Raw genomic sequence first — 22,213 nt, 5'->3', positions numbered from 1 at the left:
AACCTTTTTAACTGTGTGGAACTACAAGTGGTTCCAAAATGCACTGCGTCTTCTCTCCCGTCAAATAAATGGTGATGTCATTTTAAACCCTTATAATAAAAGAAGCTGAACTCAGTGTTTCCCCAAATTTGGGCTATAAACTATAAACAGATGACATCTCTTTAGTGATCTGCTCTGTAAACATTATGTTTATAAAATTATACAAAGAGTGTCTGAGATTTTTGGCTTTCAGCAGTAAATTGTAAGCATATATATTTATATTTATGATCATAAACCACATTTTCTGTTCATTTCTGTTCATATTTTTAAAAAAGTATTTAAAAATTACATTTATTTCGTGCATTTACTGAAAACTTTGCCTTACGATTTGGGCATGTAGATTCAGATGGAAAAAACAATGTACCCATGAGCATAAGAGGATTCTAAGGATCTAATCGTAAGGAAAGGCAGAGGATAGCCATGTTTGATAGATGAGTGTGCCAGGTGGCAAACAAAATCAGAATTGGACAACTTTTACCTGCAGTCTGCAGAACATGTGCCTCGATACACTCAACCTTCAAGATTTCTTTGTATAGTTGTTGTATCTCACAGTTTCAGCATGCTATGTTCTGTTTTCAACAGTAAAAAGCAGCTCCTGGTTTGACCAATCAGTGCTTCAGTAAATTGTACTCATGATGTAATTGATGTTAACAAGTCTCTGTGGCGGCTGTGAAGGTGTCAAGGAGAAATATGGCCCCAAGAAATTCTTGTTACTTGTTATTGTTTATTTGAATTATGAATATGACTTTATTCTAATGTATATTGTGATAAAAAAAAATTGCTTAGATGCCTAAAACCTGCGCACAGTACTGTACATAGACGAGGCACAGCACTCTGCCTCAACAGCAGTTCACAGCCTGGTTTGGAGGACAGGTTTGTTTAAAAATCTGAGGTGCCCTGTTCTGTTTCCAGAACCTTTAATTACTTTCCTATGTAGTCCCAGAACCAATACATACTCAGTGCACACTGGCTGTAAAATCTAATGGCGTGACGACAGCTAGATAGGTTTGGGTAAAGAAGCTACAGTTCAATCACGTTTGGACATTATCTTTTTTACTTATGAGTAGCCAAACACATGCACAGGGAACTGTTAGCGTGTGTTGTGCTGGGACGAGTGGATCAGACCGTTTTTAAACACCTCAGTGTCGTTGCTGGACTGAGAATAGTCCACCAACTAAAAATATCCAGCCAACAGCATCCTGTGGGCAGCATCCTGTGACCACTGATGAAGGACTAGGGGATGACCAACACAAACTGTGCAGCAGCAGATGAGCTATCGTCTCTGACTTTACATCTACAATGTGGACCGCCAAGGTAGGAGTGTCCAGTAGAGTGGACAGTAAGTGGACAGTGTTAAAAAACTCCAGGAACACTGCCGAGTCTGATCCACTCGCACTAGTACAACACACACTAACACACCACCACCACGTCAGTGTTACTGCAGTGCTGAGAATGACCCACCACCCAAATAGTACCTGATCTGTGAGGGTCCATGGGCTGACCTCTGACCACTGAAGAACAGGGTAAAAGGGGGCTAACAAAGTATCAGAGAAACAGATGGACTACAGTCTGTAACTGTAGAAGTACAAAGTGCACCTATAGAGTAAGTGGAGCTGATAAAATCTACAATGAGCGTAAAAATAAGGAGATGCTCATAATGTTATGCCTGATCGGTGTATGTATGTATGGGTCCAATACTGGGCCTGTCAGGCTCATGGAATTAGAATTTAACCCATCCAAACAGCACACAAAAATATCTCACTTGAAACAGAGGAAGAATACAGAGTTTATTTTTGATGGTGGTGAGATTCAGAAGTCAATACATCAATATCAGTGTAAATAACAGCACGAACATCCACAACAGACTGAAATGAAGAGCGAGATAAGCTCAGGTCAACTTACCTTGGGCCAGAGGTGTCACATGGTGAGCCTTTCCTTTTGCGTGACTCCGGGGTGGCGGGGTCAAGGGCATTCTCTCCCGCAGCACTCATTTTGAGCTTATGCAAAGCTGTGGGAGAGCAGAGACACCAGTCAGCCAATGGGTTCAAGTTCAGACAAGGCACTCGGCCAATCCCATAATCCAATACTCACAAATCAACAGCAGCAGGCCAGCAAGGTTAAGTGATACAGTCCAGGAAATTGATTCACATAAGCTTAGGGAAGACAGCCAAACAGCATCCTTTTTACGCATTCGACCAGAATCAGATATCCAGAATGAACAAATGACAGAAGAAAAAGTTTTCAAACAACAGAAAAATCAATTATCTGCCCAAGCCAGCACACAAGAAGGCAGGACAACGGTCGCATGTCATTCTGTTCATAAACCAGCGAAAGGTCAAGCAGCACGGCCTGAACAAGTGTCAGATGATACCATGTTACACACAGCCTCAAGTGACTGCTTCATTCCTGCCAGCCATGCATGAAATCAACTGCTCCTTACTGTGGCATCATGAATCTGTCAAGAGCCGCACCGCTAAATGAAGGACGCTTTTGATCCACACCGCTTTCCAGCAGCAAATGCGTCTGGCACATGGCTGCGAGCATCGAGCTCGGCCGCCGGAGAAAGCCCCGTTTGCGTGTGCTTCGTGGTGACTGGGTGAGAGAACTAAGCACCATTTATGCAGCACTGCTAAGTAATCTATGATTCAAATTCTTCAATGATGCATGACTTTGTTTTCCGAGTTTCGGGAGGGGGGGTTTGGGACTTTCCCCCTGATCATCTCGAGCCTTCATGATGCTTCCGGCACACACATAATCGGCACAGTATGAGCCTCTGATCATCAGTCTGAGAGACTGTAGAGCAGAGGTCACTAATAGGCGGACCCAAATGCTGTTCTATGCGGACCTGGACACATAACCGGTAAACTGTGGATGATTATTTAATTTTGACAGCGTAGTCCTATTTTAAATCACCATAACATTTGCAGTCGTTACATTGCTGGTTTACACACGAGGCAAGAGCCACATTATTTCACGTGCCATGCGCTAAAAAGAGAAAACTGACAGTAAATGTTGGTGAAATTTGACTGAACTGGACATTATTTGATCTGATATTCAGTTGTTGACTGTTTAAGATGTTGATATTCCTACTCGGCTACTTCAGTAAACAGCATATGGCACGGAGTCATGATGTAACTTAGACATTATGATGTTCAGGACCTTCGCTTGAGGAAATATGCTTTGACTGGACCTTTCACTTTTAATTAAATACCATATAACATACTTAAAGGTACAGTATGGTGAGAGGCACAACTACATAACGGTTCTCTATGGCTACGTTTACACAAAGTGGCCCAAATCTGATTCTCACCAAATCCGATTTTTTTTGTTTTGTTTGGCTGTTCAGATTATCTTTTAAGTGTGATCTGCATGTGAGAGTCTGAACAGATCAGCTCCTAAACTGGCCCGTATGCACAAAAGAGGTAAACAATCACGACTGCCAACGAATGTCAGTCACTCCTGGAGGATCAGCTTCATCTTCATCAGCATCACAGGAGCCATCATGAAGCTTCACTGACTGACAGCTGGGCTCATCACCCAGAATGTGCTTGTGTTCACTGTAAAAAGTGCATGTTATTCATCCACGGCCATGTCTTTGGTTCACGTCTTTAGATTCTTTTTTTTTTTTTTTTTTTGACAGTGCAGCCTCATTCTCTTACGGCTGTGGTTTCGATTGAAATCTCTTGTGATGGTGCTTATGAGTCTCAGCAGCACAAAATTATGATGAATGTGAATTTGGATTGGCGTAAAAGTTGCATGAATTCCGATCTGGCTGTTCAGACGGAGTCACAATGTCGCCAATCAGATACGTATCGGCTTTCTGTACCACGTATGAAAGCGTCTCGAATTGGAACTGAAAATATCAGATTCGGTGTGTTTATCTGTTCACACTGACACACATCTGTGTCACACACGGAAAAAAAGATCAGACTTTTTTTTACCTGATTTCTACCATTATTGTCTTATTTTCATTATTTTATTAATTATTTGTTTATTTATTCTTATTATTCATATTATTATTGTTGTTTTAATCATGATTATTTTAGTATTATTTTACTCAAGTTAATTAATTTGCAGTTTACTTTTTGATCTTATTCTCCTTTAATTTTATTTTGATTTGATTTTATAAATTTTTACATTGTAGCTGTTAATTATTGCTTTATATTTTCTACTGTATTTTTATGTTTTTATTATTTTTTTATAGTTACCTGATTTCAGTCTTTTTTTAATTCAATTTACTTTTATTATTTGATATGTTCTTAATGTTATCAATCCCTTGTTCTGTATTGTTCTTAAATCTGTTGTTCCTTTTGGTTTCTGTGTGTATAAAAATGTAACATGTTAAAACAAAAACACAAAGCAAGAGCACCAATCAGGGCACAGCAGTCACTATTTCATTTTATAGTAAATTATTTTGGGCTGAATTATGTTTATGAACAGAGACCTACAGATCCATATAGTAAAGGAACTTATTTGTGATCCTGAGTTTAAAGTCAGTTTTTATTAAACTTGGAACTAAGTTGTAAATAAATCTTAAACTGAAATTTTGCTTGTTTGTAAAAAGTGATTTCAGAGCCACTCAGTCAGTACTACCTGATGGAAACTGTTTGCCTTCAGTGTTTTGTGCTTATGATCATTTTAATAGACGTCAGCGTCACTAATGAATGACGTTCTATTAAAAGACTGGTTTACCAAGAGAGACACTGGAGGATTTTCACCTGAAATGAGTTCATGAAGCGAGTCGTGTTATAAAAATGATAACAGGACATCAGAGCCATAATTACTCTTTTAGTACTTTTACTTTATACTTAAGTACATTTGAAGGTAAATACTTTAGTACTTTTACTCAAGTGCAGGAACTAAAGGGAGGAACTTCTACTTTTACTGGAGTAATATTTTACTACTTTAACTCAAGTACATGGCTTGTGTACTTCGTCCTCCACTGACTGTACGTTTGGGCCAGGTGGCTCACCCTAGCCGGCTTCGTCTGCAAAAGAGCCTTGAAGCTAAGGGCACGACTTCTGAAGCAGTCTCTTCACCACGATGTGCCAAGGTTGTGTGTGTTCCTTTCGGAAGCCAGCAGAGCTCTCCCACTCAGATGCTCCGCTTGGCGTCTGAGGTGTGCCACCGAGGGGGGTAGGAGCTTTGCTGGGCTTTCTTAGGACCACTGCTTGGCTCGCAGGCGTGGGCAACTTTGATCTGTAGGGCCTGAACAGGCTGCCATTGTAGAGCATGTTGAAAACCCACCGACAGCCTGTGAGCCCTTAATCCCTAGCAGCCTTGTTTTCAGCATTTCACCTCAAACCGCCACATTTAACACAGGCCAAGAAACCACGGAAATTAGGCCGGCTTTAAACTTTAAAAGAATCGGTTTATGAGCCAGAATCGATAGGGTAAAGAAAGGTGACAAGACGGGACCGCTTGTGGCGCAGGGTTTAGTGATGGCACAGAAGTCGTGCCGCCACTCTGTTAGAGGCTGGCAAGCACTGTCTCAGGGAGCACTGGACAATGCCTATTCCCTAAGCATCAATCAAAGCATTCACAAGTCTCCAAGTTTGCAGGTGCAGCTAGAATTTCCAGGCAGCTACAAAGCACCACATGCCATGATCGATTAGCCTTAAAAAATGTGTGTATTAGGGATGAAGAAGCTTGAGAACTGGAGTTCTTAGTGGAGAGGAGATGTCACATTTTTCTGCTCACAGAGTGCATGTTGAGACCCAGGACACTTAAGTTTGGCTCAGAGTAGTAGCACATCGTTAACTCGGCTAAATAGCTTCCTTACTGTCCAACACAAATGACAACAGATACATACCAGGCTTGCAGGCTGAAGTAGGAATCTATGAGAGGCTGCTGTATTTGATTTATATGGCAGTTTAAAGAGCTACTGAGATATTCTGAGCCAGTTAGTCTGAAACTCGTCTTTGTGCTGCTGCTGCTTCACCTCACTAACGTTACTGTTACCTGACTGAGGATTGCGAATGAGAAGTGACTTCAGCCTCATAGAAAGCTGAACACTGAGAAACATTTTACAGCAAAGATGGTAAAACAATACTTAAATAAATGGACATGAAATGTTGCTGCTCCCAAGGTGGTTTGATTTTTATTTAAACCTGACAAAATGGCTCTCCTTAACATCTTTCACGATAAACCTTAAAGCCTGGATAGACATACTTTGCCATTTTATAGTTTTGATCCAGTGGGGACTCTTTCTAAGCCAAACTAAAGGAACAGAAATACAACTTGGCCAAGCTAAAAAGACACAAGTAATGATTACAATGACATTACCCTGTGCTCCCCTGCCTGAAACAATCAACATCCTGTGGCCAGCATTTAGTTTTGCTCAGCCAAAGGCTACAGAGCAAGCTGATCTGGATGGCCGGCGCACCGGCGGCTTTGATTTGTAACCGCATTCAAAGTTCAGAAACCATTCTCGTTTAGGGGAGGTCTGGGGGCATCATTCCTAGAAGAAGTTAAGTGACAATGTGAAATTCTGGTGCACTCTGAGACTAAAATGCAGGGATTATTTGGTTCACTGAATTCAACAACTACGCAAATCATCTTTTTTTTTGTTGATTTTTAGTTTCATTTTAACACACCAGCTGTCCTTTACATAGTGTAAAAATTTCATGATGAATGGATAGAAATGTTTTAAAATCACTTGGACTAAAATCTCTACACTGACTTGCACTGAAAGGTAAGAGTGTTTTTGCCTTCTACTGTAAAGTCAATATTTTCATTGGACGGCGACAAAATAAAAGTTACATCCAAAAGGACTTTTGGGCTCCCAAGTGGTGCAACCATCTAAGCATTGGCTCTATCATCAGGAAAAATGGTCCCCACTTGTCACTTGGTGTCTGTTAGCTGACGTAACAGATCAGGCGGTTGGCGCTTTCCTCAGAGTGGCTCAGCTGTCCACTGACGTTGCGTTAGTGTACAAAATCTCCTTTTGTTACATTACTATGGCATCAAATCCAAATAAAATCTGCAAGCGAGCCAAACTGCTCTCGCACACTAGGCAAACTATTTCTTTAAAATGGTTTCAGGCTGGCTGAGAGTTACTGAACATTCACAAATGCAGAAATCAGTACTAACACAGTACTAATGCTATCGCCACTGTACAGGAAGACTATGAAAGTCATCTTCTAGAATAAAAGTCCTGTTCAGCAAAAGCTCTGACAACCACTGACAACCAGCCAATCACAAAACAGTTCCAGAAAACAGCAGTGGCCAATCATATGCCAGGATCATCCCATAGCAGTGAAAAGGGAATTATAGTCTTTTGCGAGTAGTGTCAGGCCACCTTTACGCGTGCGACAGCAGACCACATTTGCGGGCGTGCAACAGCAGGCCACCTTTGCTGACCTGCAAATTTTTTATTGGATTTGATGCCATACATCAGCTCACATTTTAAATTAAGAGCATTTTCGCTTGGAGAAACAAGATTTTGTTCCAACAGCATCAAAAGGTCCCATCAATAAAAGCCTGCAAAGCTGTATTCAGTTAAGCCACTCAAACGTCCTAGTAAAGGCAGCTCAAGTTTTTCATCAAATGGAAATATCATCAAAATTAGCAACAGGAGGGGCAGACGACGGCTGTGAGCGTCACATATTTTAGACGGCTATGGCTCCAAAATGAGCAGCGGATCTCCTGGCAGGCAGGCTGCCAGCCAAGGATTTAGCCAAATAAACAAAGTCAGTTTCAGGCTATTAGAGTAGGAACAGAGCAGGCTGCCAATGAGCTGGATATCAGGCAAACTCACCATGGCATTCACATGCGTCTTGTTTTGGTTAGCTGCGCTGCCACATCGCCAAAACAGAGGCCTTTTCCTGTAAGGCTGCTGACAGATAAGGCTAGCCTGCTTCAGGTTTGCTAAAGCAGCGGGTTATCAGCAAGTCTTACAACAGCGAGCAAATCAAAAAACCACCACTTCACTTTGAAGGCAAAGAGATTTGCATGTGAGCTGATATTGGCAGGAGTCAGTGCCATAACATTTAGGCTGCCATGCACTTGTTTTACTTTTCTAAATAGGCGCAGTGCAGCTTTCACACAGCTCTCTCCTGCAAGAGGCACTGCAGTAAACTGTTGTCAACATTACAGAAGGCAGTTGTCAAATTCTGCACATTTTCCTTTGAACATAGGAATAAAATACTATGTTTTCCTTTCCTTATTGAGGAACCCGAGTGCCACCATATGACACATATAAGACCCATATAATGTCCCAAAAGAAAACTTCTCAACTCTATTAACCTTTTCAACTCCTTGAGATCACCGGTGGTCCCAAAACACACTTGGTCATATTCTTCATAACTTTCATATTTCATAAGCTACATTCAGAAGCTGGGCATCATATGAGGCTGTAACTTTTCTTTCCTTTCAAACAGATGGTGATGTCATTTTAAACCCTTATTATAAAAGAAGCTGAACTCAGTTTGTTTTTCTACTGAAAGCTGACGCATTTTTCCCCAAATCTGGGCTATAAACTATAAACAGACGGCATCTCTTCAGTGATCTGCTCTGTAAACATTACTTTTATAAAATAACACAAACAGCATCTGAGATTTTTGGCTTTCAGCAGTAAATTGTAAGCAAGGACAAAGCAAAATACCCTGGTCAATAAGAGGTTAATTCCTCATGCAGCATCTGCCAACACAAAAGTGTCAGTTCCATAAAGTGACAAAAAGTGAACTAATCAGGCAGTGATGCACTGTGAATATACAGTGAAGTAGTGATGTTTTACATGCATTCCCATAGCCAGAAGTGCAACAGGTGGGGTTTTAGTACAGCACACATGCAAAACTTTTAATATTTATCACCATATTTTCCCAAACGTCACGGTATCAGATAATATTTATATTTGCAAAAATAAAGAACCCATGCCAGTGTATCCCACACGTAAACAAAAATTGGGTCACATACTATATTGCCAAAAGTATTCAGTCACCCATCCAAATCATTGAATTCAGGTGTTTCAATCACTTCCATGGCCACAGGTGTATAAAACCAAGCCCCTAGGCCTGCAGACTGCTTCTACAAACATTAGTGAAATAATGGGTCTCTCTCAGGAGTTCAGTGAATTCCAGCATGGTACCGTGATCAGACACCACCTGTGCAACAAGTCCAGTCGTGAAATTTCCTCACTACTAAATATTCCACAGTCAACTGTCAGTGGGATTATAACAAAGTGGAAGCAACTGGGAACGACAGCAACTCAGCCACGTAAAATGACAGAGCGGGGTCAGCGGATGCTGAGGTGCATAGTGCGCAGAAGTCACGCTTCTCCATGTAAAGTTTGGTGGCGGGGGGATTATGGGGTGGGACCGTGTTTCAGGAGGTGGGCTCGTCCTCTTAGTTCCAGTGAAAGGAACTCTTAATGCTTCAGCACCAAGAGATTTTGGACAATTTCATGCTCCCAACTTTGTGGGAACAGTTTGGAGACAGCCCCTTCCTGTTCCAACATGACTGTGCACCAGTGTACAAAGCAGGTCCGTAGATACATGGATGAGCCAGTTTGGTGTGGAAGAACTTGACTGGCCTGCACAGACTCCTGACCTCATCCCCACAGAACACCTTTGGGATGAATTAGAGCGGAGACTGCGAGCCATCCAACATCAGTGTCTGACCTCACAAATACGCTCAACGATCAAAACGATCAAAAATTCCCATAAACACACTCCTAACCCTTGTGGAACACCTTCCCAGAAGTTTCCCAGCAAAGGGTGGGCTGACATCAAATTAAACCCTATGGATTAAGCATAGGTTATTACTCAAGTTTATATGCGTGTGAAGCCAGACAAGCCAATACTTTTGACAATATAGTGTGTGTTGACAGTCACTCACATATTTTAATCCATGTCAACAAATAAATATTTTAGATTATTGTGTGTAAACAAGAGTACATTTCATATAATGAGATGCAGTTCAGCACTAATAAGGTTCAATGCTGCTCACTCCGTTAAACTTCAATTACGAATTACAAGATAATACTCTACTTTTAGTAAGATCTTTTAGGCATCCAAACACCACAGAACAGGTTAAATTTCTTAACTTTTGTTTTTCCATACTGTCACAGCAACTATATAAACCAACTATATAAACCAGTGTGAACTATATAAACCATTAAAAACCTAAAAACACCCCCCCCCTCCCTTTTTTTTCTTTTCTTTTTTTTTTTACTCTTTATCATGATGTATTGCTCCCAGACACTTAAACCTATAACTGTATGCTGGAATATGTCTGGCTCCTGAGTGGCACAACTGCCTAAGCATCGACACGATCATCAGGAGATCACAGGTTTGATCCCTGGTGATGCTACAGCAGCCCGTGGCCGGGAGTCCAAGAGAGCACAGTTATTCTCGCTCTCTGGGTGGGAAGAATGGCCCCCTGTTTCCCTCCATCACTCAATGTGATGCTAGTGAACGCAGACATCTGTTTGCTGACGTAACAGATCTTCCGGTTTTCGCTTTCCTCTGAGCGCGTTCGGCTGTGACGCTGCATGAGAGGCAGTTCGAAGAGATGCGGTGGTGCTTCACAGGTCTCGGAGGAAGCCTCCTAGCGCGGTGTATTGTGTGATTGGGGAAGTCAGAACTAGTAGGTGGAATTGGAGACAACTAAATCAGGGAGAAGGGGGGGGGGGGTTATCGTCCCAAGTCTTTGCATAAGGCTAATCTGTTTACACTTCATTACCATCATGGCCTTGTGGTAAATTTGCCAAAACTACCTTTGTGCCATGAAATTATACACAAATCATGCACAGCTAACCGTAAAACTACATTACTTTAAGCTCTGAAATAAAAATGTTCTGTGGTCAAAACTCACAACACGTTATGTCATCATTAGACCCCTGCTAGAGATGTGCATGGGTAATCAGGTGACCATTCAAGGTGCCGGTATTCCAGCAATGTCCAAACGTTTTTCCAAACAGGGCCAGACTGTACTGCACTGAAATACCTGAGGACTAATTAAATTGTTTAAGACAATGCATAATAATACATCATATTCCTATTCAAATGATTATTTGTTGAAAAATATTATTTTTGAGACAAACTAAACAAAAATCCACACATTTTTGGTTAATTTTCTTTACATATCAAATGCAGTGTTGCTACATTTTTGTTTGACCTCAAAGGGTTAATGTTATGTATTTATCCGGGAAACATTTTGCCACGTTTTCTATGAGACCACAAGTCCATCAGCATCCTGTGTTGTAACAGTTAACTGTTAGCTTATTCGCTCATCTGAAGAGGCTCACTCAAAAAAAATACTTATTGATTTCGCTTTGGCTTATGAATAATAAAACATTTTAAATCATGTTCCTCTACTACATGCTGCTCCAGCGCCCACAGCGCTACAACGTCAGCTCAGGTTTGTTTTGATTCTCGTCTTTCCTTCCCTGCGTTTAAACAATCATCTTTTCATCTGCACATCCCTAATCCTTGAACTATTGCCTGATCTCTACTTACAATTTTGACAAAAAACTCAAATTTTTTTTCCATTTTCAAAACCAAAAAGACGCACAAACTCCTGTATGCGTTTGACCCACAAGGCACCCTTTGTTTTCGCAATGTTTATGGAGTAACTATGTACAGTGCAGGCATTTTCTCATTTACTATAAATCCGAGAGAGTTTAAAGCACTGGCTTGGAAAAGAAATGGCAAACGTGGGAGTCGCTGTACTTTTCATATACTTACACGCAAAAATAAGACAAACTGAAAGACCAAAACAAAAACACAGCTTGCTAATAACTCAACATCCTCTTTATTGAATGCCAAATAAAAAAGGCTCATGTGCACCGGACCTAAAGGTTTCTAAAGGTCTTGGTAGTAAACCGATGATTAAATATCATTCATTACCTCACCTACCAGACAATTACAATATACGTTTACGTTTTGTAGTCAAACCTACAAAAAAGAAGACAATCTAGTATGAGGGAATGCATTTTGTCAGAAAAGCATATTCAATACAAGGTAATAGCACAGGATCTCCCAAATCAATATTGTCTCGTATGGGTGGTCCAGGACCCCCTTCGGCCACTCCTCAATTTGAAGTCACTCTTTAATTTCTCGCCTTCATGTACACATGTTTAGAGTTTAAAGCATACAGTGACAGCTTTCACAAATGTTCTCCTTATTTTGTGAAATTCCATGTAACTAGTTTCAGCATTACTCTTATTCAAATTAAAAATATATTTCTTTGGGTTCGTTTGTCTCAGAAGAAATAAAGCTTCATGTAGTTTCAACATTGTATTAATGAAAGATCACCGATTTCTGCATTAATATATAATATGTAATATGATTATGTTCAAATTTTTGCAAAAACTGTAGATATAATCTACATAGAGTACTTAACTAAGTCAGACACAAAATAGTTTAGCCCACCGTCAGGCCTTGTTGCTTGGTTAAAACTCTAAGAGCTGATATTGTGATGCAAGTGATTTGAAAAATAAAAGCCTGGAAAAGTAAATAGCAGTTGTCGGAACAAAACTTCATATCTCCAAAACGTTAACGTTACAGGTTTAAAAAAAAGAAGATTTTTTTTTAGATGCATCGCGACACGGATGTGAACTATTCTGAATCGATTCACAAATGTCAAAAATCAATTTTCAAAATATTTAATTTACAACGTAATGTTGATGGAATGTAAAAGAAGGAACGTGGAAGTGTGGAAGTGTAGCGGCCGGACAATCTGTGGCGGCACAAACAAAAACACAACTGGATGAGCGAGAAATCCGACCGGCTCTGCATTAAAAGCCAGGTTACACAAACCAAACCACCTTGGGAGACATTTAATGTCCAGTATTTCTCAGTGTGTGCTGATGTCCTAGTACAGGCTAAAAAAAATATATACAGTGAGTCTAAGAAGTATTTGATCCCTTGCTGATTTTCTTTGTTTGCCCACTAATAAAGACACTATCCTTCTGCACTTTTAATGGTAGATATATTCTAACATGGAGAGACAGAATATCAAGACAAAAATCCAGAATATAATTTTAAAGAATATATTTTAATTAATTTGTATTTCAATGAGGAAAATAAGTATTTGATCCCTCTTGCCAAACACACTCAATACGTAGTGGCAAAGCCTTTGTTTGCAAGCACAGCGGTGAGACGTTTGTTGTAGTTAACCACAAGTTTAGCACACACACCAGGGGGAATTTTGGCCCACTCTTCTTTGCAGATCCTCTCTAAATCACGAAGGTTGGTGGGCTGTCGCTTGGCAACTCTGACCTTCAGCTCCCTCCATAGATTTTCGATCAGATTGAGGTCTGGCGACTGGCTGGGCCACTCCATGACCTTAATGTGATTTTTCTTGAGCCAATCCTTTGTTGCCTTTGCTGTATGTTTAGGGTCGTTATCATGTTGGAAGACCCAACCACGGTCCATTTTCAGATCCCTGGCAGAGGGGAGGAGGTTGTCCCTCAGGATTGTGCGGTACATGGCTCCATCCATCTTCCCAGTGATGCGGTGAAGTAGCCCTGTACCCTTGGCAGAGAAACACCCCCAAAACATTATGCTTCCACCTCCATGCTTGACGGTGGGCACAGTGTTCTTGGGGTCATAGGCAGCATTTTTCTTCCTCCACACATGGCGGGTGGAGTTGAGGCCAAAAAGTTCAATTTTGGTCTCGTCTGACCACAAAACCTTCTCCCAATAACTTGGTTCATCTTTCAAATGATCATTGGCATACTTGAGGCGCGCCTCCACATGTGCTCCCTTCAGCAGGGGTACCTTTCGGGCACTGCAGGATGTGAATCCATTGTTGCGCAAAGTGTTGCCAATTGTTTCCTTGCAAACTGTGGTCCCAGCTGCCTTCAGGTCATTTGCTAACTCCTGCCGAGTGGTTGCAGGACGATTTCTGACCGTTCTCAGCATCATTGCCACCCCACGAGGCGAAATCTTCTTTGGAGCACCGGGCCGAGGTCTGTTGATTGTCATGTTATACTCTTTAAACTTTCTGATAATTGCACCAATAGTTGTTACTTTCACATCCAACACCTTACTAATCTTTTTGTAGCCCATTCCAGCTTTGTGAAGGTCAACAATTCTGACTCTGAGGTCCTGTGACAGCTCTTTGGTTTTACCCATGTTGGAGACTTGAAATCTGTGTGATCTGTCTGATTCTGTGGACAGGTGTTTTTCACACAAGTGATTAGTGAGAACAGGTGGCTTCAGGTCAGGTAACAAGTTGATTGGGAGTGTCTAACTGGTCTGTAAAAGCCAGAACTGCTAATGAATACTAAGGGATCAAATACTTATTTCACTCCATGAAATACAAATCAATTAATATATATTCCTTAGATTTATTTTCTGGATTTTCTTTTTAATATTCTGTCTCTCCATGTAAGAATACATCTACCATTAAAAGTATAGAATGATCATGTCTTTATTAGTGGGCCAACGAAGAAAATCAGCAAGGGATCAAATACTTCTTGGACTCACTGTATATATATAAAAATCGAGAGCGCAGATTTACTTTGCTCTGCTTTAAGCTTCAGCTCAGCCAGAAAACTCATCCTCAAAACTAGAACAGTTTCTTGTAAAATGTCTCTGAACATTCGACTGATTTACGAAGCTGAAGTCACTTCTCATTCGAATTTTCCTGTTCCATCTTAAATTCTGACTAAGTTGCTGAACATAACTGCTGCACCATTTAAAGTGGAACGGGAAAATACAAAAGAGAAACTGACTTTTTAGAGAGAGTCTCTCGTTGCAGATTTAACGTACCTCAAAACCAACTGCGCTGCTTATAAATGCAAATAAGTCCATGTAACTAGTGCTTTTGCACTACTTAGCCCCCCCACCTTTCCATTTATTAATAAGACATTGAAGGTAAAATAATTGCAGATCATAAATGCTTTGGAACTACCGAGTCCTCAGACAGTAAGAAAAAAATTCTGTACAGAAGAAAAGATGAATTGATAATCGTTTTATAATCGCATTGCAGCCTCTGAATCATAATACAATCGAATCGTGAGGTGCCTAAAGATTCCCACCCCTAGGTTCATCCATCATGACATTTACAGTAAAAGGTAACAGGCATTTTTTCAAATTGTCAGAAACCAAAAAACATCAAAAACAAAATGGTTTTCATCTGACAGCAGCGACTTACAGGTTAGTATAAAATATTATAATTAACTGACTGTACCAGCATAATTATGAGCAATATGGTACTACAACTGTTAGTCTCTCTAGTCCCATACAGCTGCACGTACTGAAACCAAAACAAACCCTTCCTCTACGTAGTTGTTTTCATCTTCAACAGCCCACGATTGCATTTTAAGTTCTTAACACTGTCCAGTCGCCTTCCACATTGGACTGGAGCGCACTTACTCATCACCTAAAACTTGGTGAACTCGCCCAGCAAAACATGTGCAAACTCCGGGCACTGGCCCCCCTGAGCAGGGAAACAAACTCACAAAGCCAGGGAAGGCCTTCAACCCTTTCTTTCCGAATGCATGCGAGCACACATGACCTCGAGCTAAACAACACGCCACAAGGAGAGGAAAAAAGGGGGGAAAGAGTGGGAGGGACTCACTTTTGCCCTCAACTCATGCAGTTGCGCACCTGAGACCGGGCTGTTGTTGTGGCCTACAGAGCCGAGCAGCTCAGAGGGGAAAGCAGCGAGGCGGCCCTGTTAGCCCAGGCTAACGAGAGAGGCACCAAACCTTCCGGCCGCACGACATTGGTCCCAGGGTGCCTTCATTCCGCGGGGTTACCGGGGGTTGTCCTTTCCGAGCGTCTTGCCCGAGCTGCCTTAATCACCTCGCGCGCAGGCAGAAACAGAAACGCATGTCGCCGAGGGAGCAGGACAGACCACCGCAAGCCGAGGGACAGGGGAGGGAGAGCATTGTTTACACACTCCTCTCCGGCAGCCACACTGGGGGGGGTGGGGGGGGTGGGGGTAAAGAAGCCTAGAAGAACAGAGCTGGGAAGAGGAGGACAACTCAGTGGGGGAAAGAGGCCCCTCATGGAGGAGCCCAGGGTGGAGGAGTGGAAAAGGGGGGAGGAGAAGAAGAAGGAGGAGGAGGAGGTAAGCGAGCAAGTTTCATAACAGACGAATCCCATGCTCGGCTGCATACGCACACCCCTCCCCCTCCGTCCCTCGCAAGAATGGTTCGCTCCGGGAGAAAGCCGCGCAGTCACTGTTGCTGACTACCTCCCATCAGCAATATAGGCCAAGGGAGAAAATGCATACTGCTCCAGAAAACATCAACTCTGCATAGTAACAGAAGCTACAAAGGGGATAGGAGTTCTTTTGGTGGCTGATGCTGCAAGAAACGAGACTCGAATGGCCTCTTGTCATCGTAGCAATTCAGTCCAAACAACCTAAAGATAAAATATTCTTGCAAAATGCTTCTCGTGTTGTACTTAACCGTACGCCAGTACTGATCTGAAAATCAGTACCATTCACACTCTGTGGGAGTTACTTTTCTCTGTCATCAACAAAAGAATTCATGCCACTACTCTATTTTACATGGTTCATACATGCTACGGCACAGTACAGTGCCACAGCACTCTGGGACTCAGATTACAATCCTGATGCCACAGAAGCCTCCAGCTCATCACCATCCGTCTTCATTATTCAACCTGGGGTTGCTTAAACACCGTATAGCCGCCAGACCGTTCTCTCTTTGTAAAGAAGGCTTGGCAAATATCCTAAACCTAAAGCCTAATTTGTCTGCTCTCTAGACCGCCAGATGTCCCATTTGTGAAAGGATGCCTGGAGATGGCAAACCTTCACCTTCAGAGATTCAAAACTGGCCCAACAAGTTTAGCAACAAAACAGCTCATCGCCAGCTTCAGTAAAAGCCTAGAGAATTATGGAATATGTAAACAGAGCAGGTACTATTTGGGTGGTGGGACATTCTCAGCACTCCAGTGACACTGACATGGTGGTGGTGTGTTAGTGTGCGTTGCGCTGGTCTGAGTGGGTCAGTCACAGCAGTGCCGGTGGAGTTTTTAAACACCTGTGTCACTTCTGGACTGAGAATAGTCCATCAACCAAAAACATCCAGCCAACAGCGTCCTGTGGGTCGCGGCCTGTGACCACTGATGAAGGACTAGAGGAGGAACAACACAAACTGTGCAGCAGCAGATGAGCTATGGTCTCTGACTTCACATCTACAAGGTGGACCGACAAAGTAGGAGTATCTAATAGAGTAGACACTGTGTTTAAAAACTGCAGCAGACTGCTGTGTCTTATCCACTTACACCAGCAAAACACACACCAACACTCCACCACCACCACCACCACCACCACGTCAGTGTTACTGCAGTGCTGAGAATGACCCACCATCCTAATAGTACCGGCTCTGTGAGGGTCCATGGAAACCGTATCAGAGAAACAGATGGACTACAGTCTGTTACTGTAGAACTACAAAGTGCACCTATACAGTAAGTGAAGCTGATAAAATGGACAATGAGCGGAAACAAGGAGGTGGTCATGATGTTATTTCAAATTTCAACTTAAACAGACACAATCATAGTCAACTTGCTTTACAAAGGCAGTTAAACTTTCCCTGCTAAACCTGGTTCAGATACCCAAGCTATGATTAATCTTTGTGCACATGGTGTGACGTTTATGATGAATGTTCATTTGTGTGACACGAGCCGAGCACCATATAATTCAATACTGAGAAGGGGGGGGGGGCCTGCTACATAACTACAACTTCATTTCCAAAAAAGGTGGGACGCTGGGCAAAATGTAAACAAATGTTCAATTAACCTAAACCCTACATTTATTTAAAAATACTACAAAGACAACTTATCAAATGTTGAAACTGTAAAGTTGTTTTGTTTTTGAATTTGATGCCAGCAACACGTTCCAAAAGAGTTGAGACGGGAGCAAAAAAGGCTGGTAAAGTTGTGTAAAGCCTGTGTAAAAACACCTGAAGGTTAATTGGCAACAGGTCAGTAATATTATTGGGTATAAAGAGTATCTAGTGAGGCGGAGTCTTTCAGAAGTAAAGATGAGGATGGTTCATCACTGTAAAAGATAACGTGGGCATAATAGTGCACCAATACAAGAATAAAGTTTCTAAACGTAAAACAGCAAAGAACTTCTGCTTTTCATCGTCTACAGTACATAATATCCTTAAAAGACTCAAAGAATCTGGAGAAATCTCTGTATGTCAGGGACGAGGCCAAAAACCAGTATTTGCTGGCTGCGATCTCTGGGCCCTCAGGCAGCACTGCATTAAAAACAGACACGGTTCTGTAGTGGAAATCACTGCATGGGCTTGGAAACACTTCTGAAAACCACTGTCTCATCAGTATATCCTTAAATGCAAGTTAAAACTCTACTATGCAAAGAACAAATCATATATGAACAAGATCCAGAAATGCTGCCACCTTCTCTGGGCCTGAGCTCATTTAGGATGCACGGAGCGAGGTGGGAAAGTGTTTTCTGGTCTGACGAAATAAAATGTAATTTTTTTTTCGGGGCTTGTTATCAGCAAACAGTTTAAAATGATATATTTATTATATCTTTTCCGATAAATGATACAAGGCATCACTGTCACTGGTGTGTTGGTGCCTATTGGAGGAATAACTGCTGTATGTTCGTGATGCCTATATTAGGGTTGCTCAAACACAGGTGGGCCGTAAAGCAACCTCTGGCGATCTTAGGGCAATAGTGAGGGAGAATCCAGTGGTTCATAGCGGGCCAGTGATGGCACTTTGTCATAAAAATCAGCGAAAAAATTCTAAATGACTTAAACAACGGTTATGTTTACATGCAAAGATTTTTGACAATTAAATTTAATACAATACTATTACAGATCAAGACTGAGGTGTTTATATGCCCATCCTACTCAATCAGATCCAAAATGATGCGCATGCACAGAGAACCACTTAGTATAAATGTTACCATGACAACGAGCATCACATGAGTGCAGTCAGAGTGAGATGAGCAGCAGTGAGCAGTGCTTGTGTTTTTAACTGCTTTAAAATGACGTCAGACTCAGGAAAGGCGTCCTTCAAACTTCCTTACTAAAGAAGGCTTAGAGGAAGACCACCACCGTCTTTTAAAGATCAGAGCATGAACTTCGCCTTCTCTGCAGACCAATTTCTGCTCTGCCATGTTGAATGGTATAAACCCTCACTAGGACGCAACGCACATGCAGAATGGACTTATTCTTTCCGATAGGGAATGTAATCGGATACAGATGTTTACACGGACATTATTCTTCTATTTAACGAATCATTTACAGGATTACCCATCTCGTTCAATCAGATAGAAACAGTATTCTCAATCTGACTCGTCTATTCCGAGTGAGGTGTTTACATGGAAGTATTCTATTCAGATTGAGCTATTAGTTGGATTATTAACAGATTATTAAAATGCATGTTAATCTGGCTAATATTTATCCAAGCCCAGCAACAACCATGAACAGAGCCAGCTTCATCTATTTTTTGTCCCGACCTCTAAAAACCATATATACTCTCCTAAATTTTCAGTCCACTTGCAAGTGGCTGGTGTAAAAAATGCATTGTAGGAAAATTCTGCTTAACTTCTCTGTCTGATCTGTTGATATTGTATGTAAAATCATAACCCCTGCATGTTGTGGCACCTAAAGATCACTGCGTTAAGAATTTCCTAAAAACTAATATATATTTTTTTTCCATCAAAATTTTTTCCTTTTGGACCTTCACATGTTCTAATAATAAACAGGTGGACCCTGAAGTGGAAAAGGTAAAAAACCCTTTATGTATTTATTGTAGGTGTAAAAGCAAAATCTTTCATATGATAGGTGACACAAAATGTCAGAAAGAAAAAAAATAAGTGGCCTGAAAAATACTGGAGGGTCCATCTCTTCCAGAAATCCCAAACTCAACTGACCCCGGAGCAGGACCGGTGTGTAACATATCACTGCTGTTGAAAGAAAACCTCACATCTGCATTTCTGTGATCTTTCAGTTTTTTTACATAATTTGAAAATACCTGCTGCCTTTTACACTGTGAGAATATTTCATGACGAATGCACTAAAAGAAACGACACACAATTACTTGGGGAAAAAATTCTGGTTCCATTCACTTACATTAAAAGTAAAGAAGGTTTTTTTCCTTCTCTTGTGAAGTTACCATTTTGGAGATGGGAGGTTTTCTTCTGACAACAGCGATATGTTGCTATGTTGACGTACCCTGGTAAAAACTGCACTGTCATGAGACAATCCAGGGCCAGATCAAACTAAGCTTGAAGTTAATTAGCTGAATAAGAAATCCTGCATTTGTGAGAGACAAACATAATTTTGAAGAACTGTGACTTGACAAGCACAGTGGTAGCAGCTGGAAGCTTAAGAAAGCCTCTGAAAGTATCCCCTCCAATTCAGCCAATGAAGGGCAACCTCATTATTATCATCATTATTATTATTATTGAAATTCATCTGGAACCACTAATTGATTACACTCATATAAAAGCTCACATGGGGAAAGATTATTGCTTAAAGCTCTTGAGACACCTGATAAAACCCTGCTGTCACTTACCCTTGTGAGGTGCAATGTGGGGGTCCACTCATTGCCCACGTATGTTGCTTCTACAGAGTGGCCATGTGATTAGGAAGGACTTCCAGCTGGGTGAAATGTCACAGTCTACGTGACAAAACATACCTGCTGAAGTAGCCCAGGAGTAAGGGGTAGGGGCAACACACGCCTTCATCCCAGAACGCACATTGTTTGATGCGTTCGAAGTTTACACCCAAAGCCAGGATGTTTACTCTAGGGAGGAAGTTGTGCTTCTCTAAGGGAGGCAGCATGATTGCAGTGCTCCACTGTTTCAGTTGCATAGCGCTGGTTAATACTGTCACATTTTAATGGTTACTCTATTATTCTACCATCACTCTACACTGCAACACATATGCAGGTACCAACTAGAACCTGGAATTTCTAAATAATAAGCCACTATTAGCACCCTCCTGTGAAATCATGTGAAATACCTTGGCAAAAAGACCTAGTCATGCTGTTTTAATACAGCTGCTATTTAGGTATACAATATATTGGCAGCCAATATGGTTATTCACCAATATATGGGAAAATGATTACCTGTGTGATGTTATTAACTCTTATATTAACATCTAATAATTTAGCACTTTATTTTTAGCTTTTACACACCCTGATACACAACCATGGAGAGACTTAAGTAGACAGGAGCTGAACCCCTTTTTGTCCACCTTACATATTGTTGTTGGAGGAATCTCCAAAAACATAACTTTACAGAAGAAGGGGGGAAAAAAACTACTTTTAAATGTAAGTCAATGTAACCAGACATTTTTCCAAGTCATTTTGGGTAATTTCTTTCAGTCAATTCATCATGACAATGAGGTGGACTCACTTGTGCTGCCAGCTATTTAGACATTAATGGCTGTGTGTTGAGTTGTTTTCAGGGGACAGTCAATCTGCACTGCTATACAAACTACACTGACTACTTTAAGTTATATCCAAGTTTCATTTCTATAGTATCGTCCCACGAAAAGACAGTCAAATACTTGCAGAAATGTGAGGGGTGCACACACTTCTGTGAGATACTGTAAATGTATGTCTATGCATGTGCTATATATATACATATACATATATATATATATATATATATATATATATATATATATATATATATATATATATGTATATATATGCACACACACACACACACACACACAGCTGTGAAAATTTTTGTTGTCTAAAAAACAATAACCTACTACTCCTGGTTGGCAGCACTGTTTAATATTTTAGAAACTCGTGTTACACTGAAGCTGATGTTTGAGTGGTAGACTTAAAATTGTGCTTATTTATATGTGAGCAGTACGTCTCACCTTCAATCTCCCCAAGTTCAGCCATGTCACCCCACTGCTGCGCTCCCTTCATTGGCTTCCTGTAGCTGCACGCATCAGATTTAAAACCCTAATGCTGGCCTACAAAGCCAAAAATGGATCAGTCCCTACAGACTTGACAATGGTGAAATCTCGAACTGTACCATGAGCCCTTCGAATACAGCTTGGCTTGACCCGCCATCTGTCAAAGCACATGAAAGACAAGCATAAAGACCTTTTTCTGTCCTAGAGCCCAGCCGGTAGAACAAACTCCCACTGGCTGTCCGTACAGCGGAGTCTCTCGCGGCCTTCAAACTCAGACTGAAGACACAGCATTTAAATCAGCATTGAATTAAATATTGATTGTAGTGTAGT

The 22,213-nt window shown here is 41.3% G+C and overlaps 1 protein-coding gene across 2 annotated transcripts in view; it reads right to left on the bottom strand.

The window, feature by feature from the left end:
- ncoa1 (nuclear receptor coactivator 1) overlaps positions 1-22,213 on the bottom strand; it is a 104,341-nt gene that overhangs the window by 58,805 nt on the left and 23,323 nt on the right. For both annotated transcript variants that reach the window (XM_017701066.2, XM_017701061.2), the window contains exon 3: positions 1,942-2,047. In XM_017701066.2, coding sequence (XP_017556555.2) covers positions 1,942-2,030 — 89 coding nt within the window. In that variant the 5' untranslated portion in view covers positions 2,031-2,047. The remainder of the gene's footprint in view (positions 1-1,941; positions 2,048-22,213) is intronic.

This window comes from Pygocentrus nattereri, chromosome 4 (genome assembly GCF_015220715.1).
Source record: "Pygocentrus nattereri isolate fPygNat1 chromosome 4, fPygNat1.pri, whole genome shotgun sequence".
In the NCBI taxonomy this organism is placed as follows: domain Eukaryota; kingdom Metazoa; phylum Chordata; class Actinopteri; order Characiformes; family Serrasalmidae; genus Pygocentrus; species Pygocentrus nattereri.
This window is presented reverse-complemented; position numbering and strand designations above follow the sequence as displayed.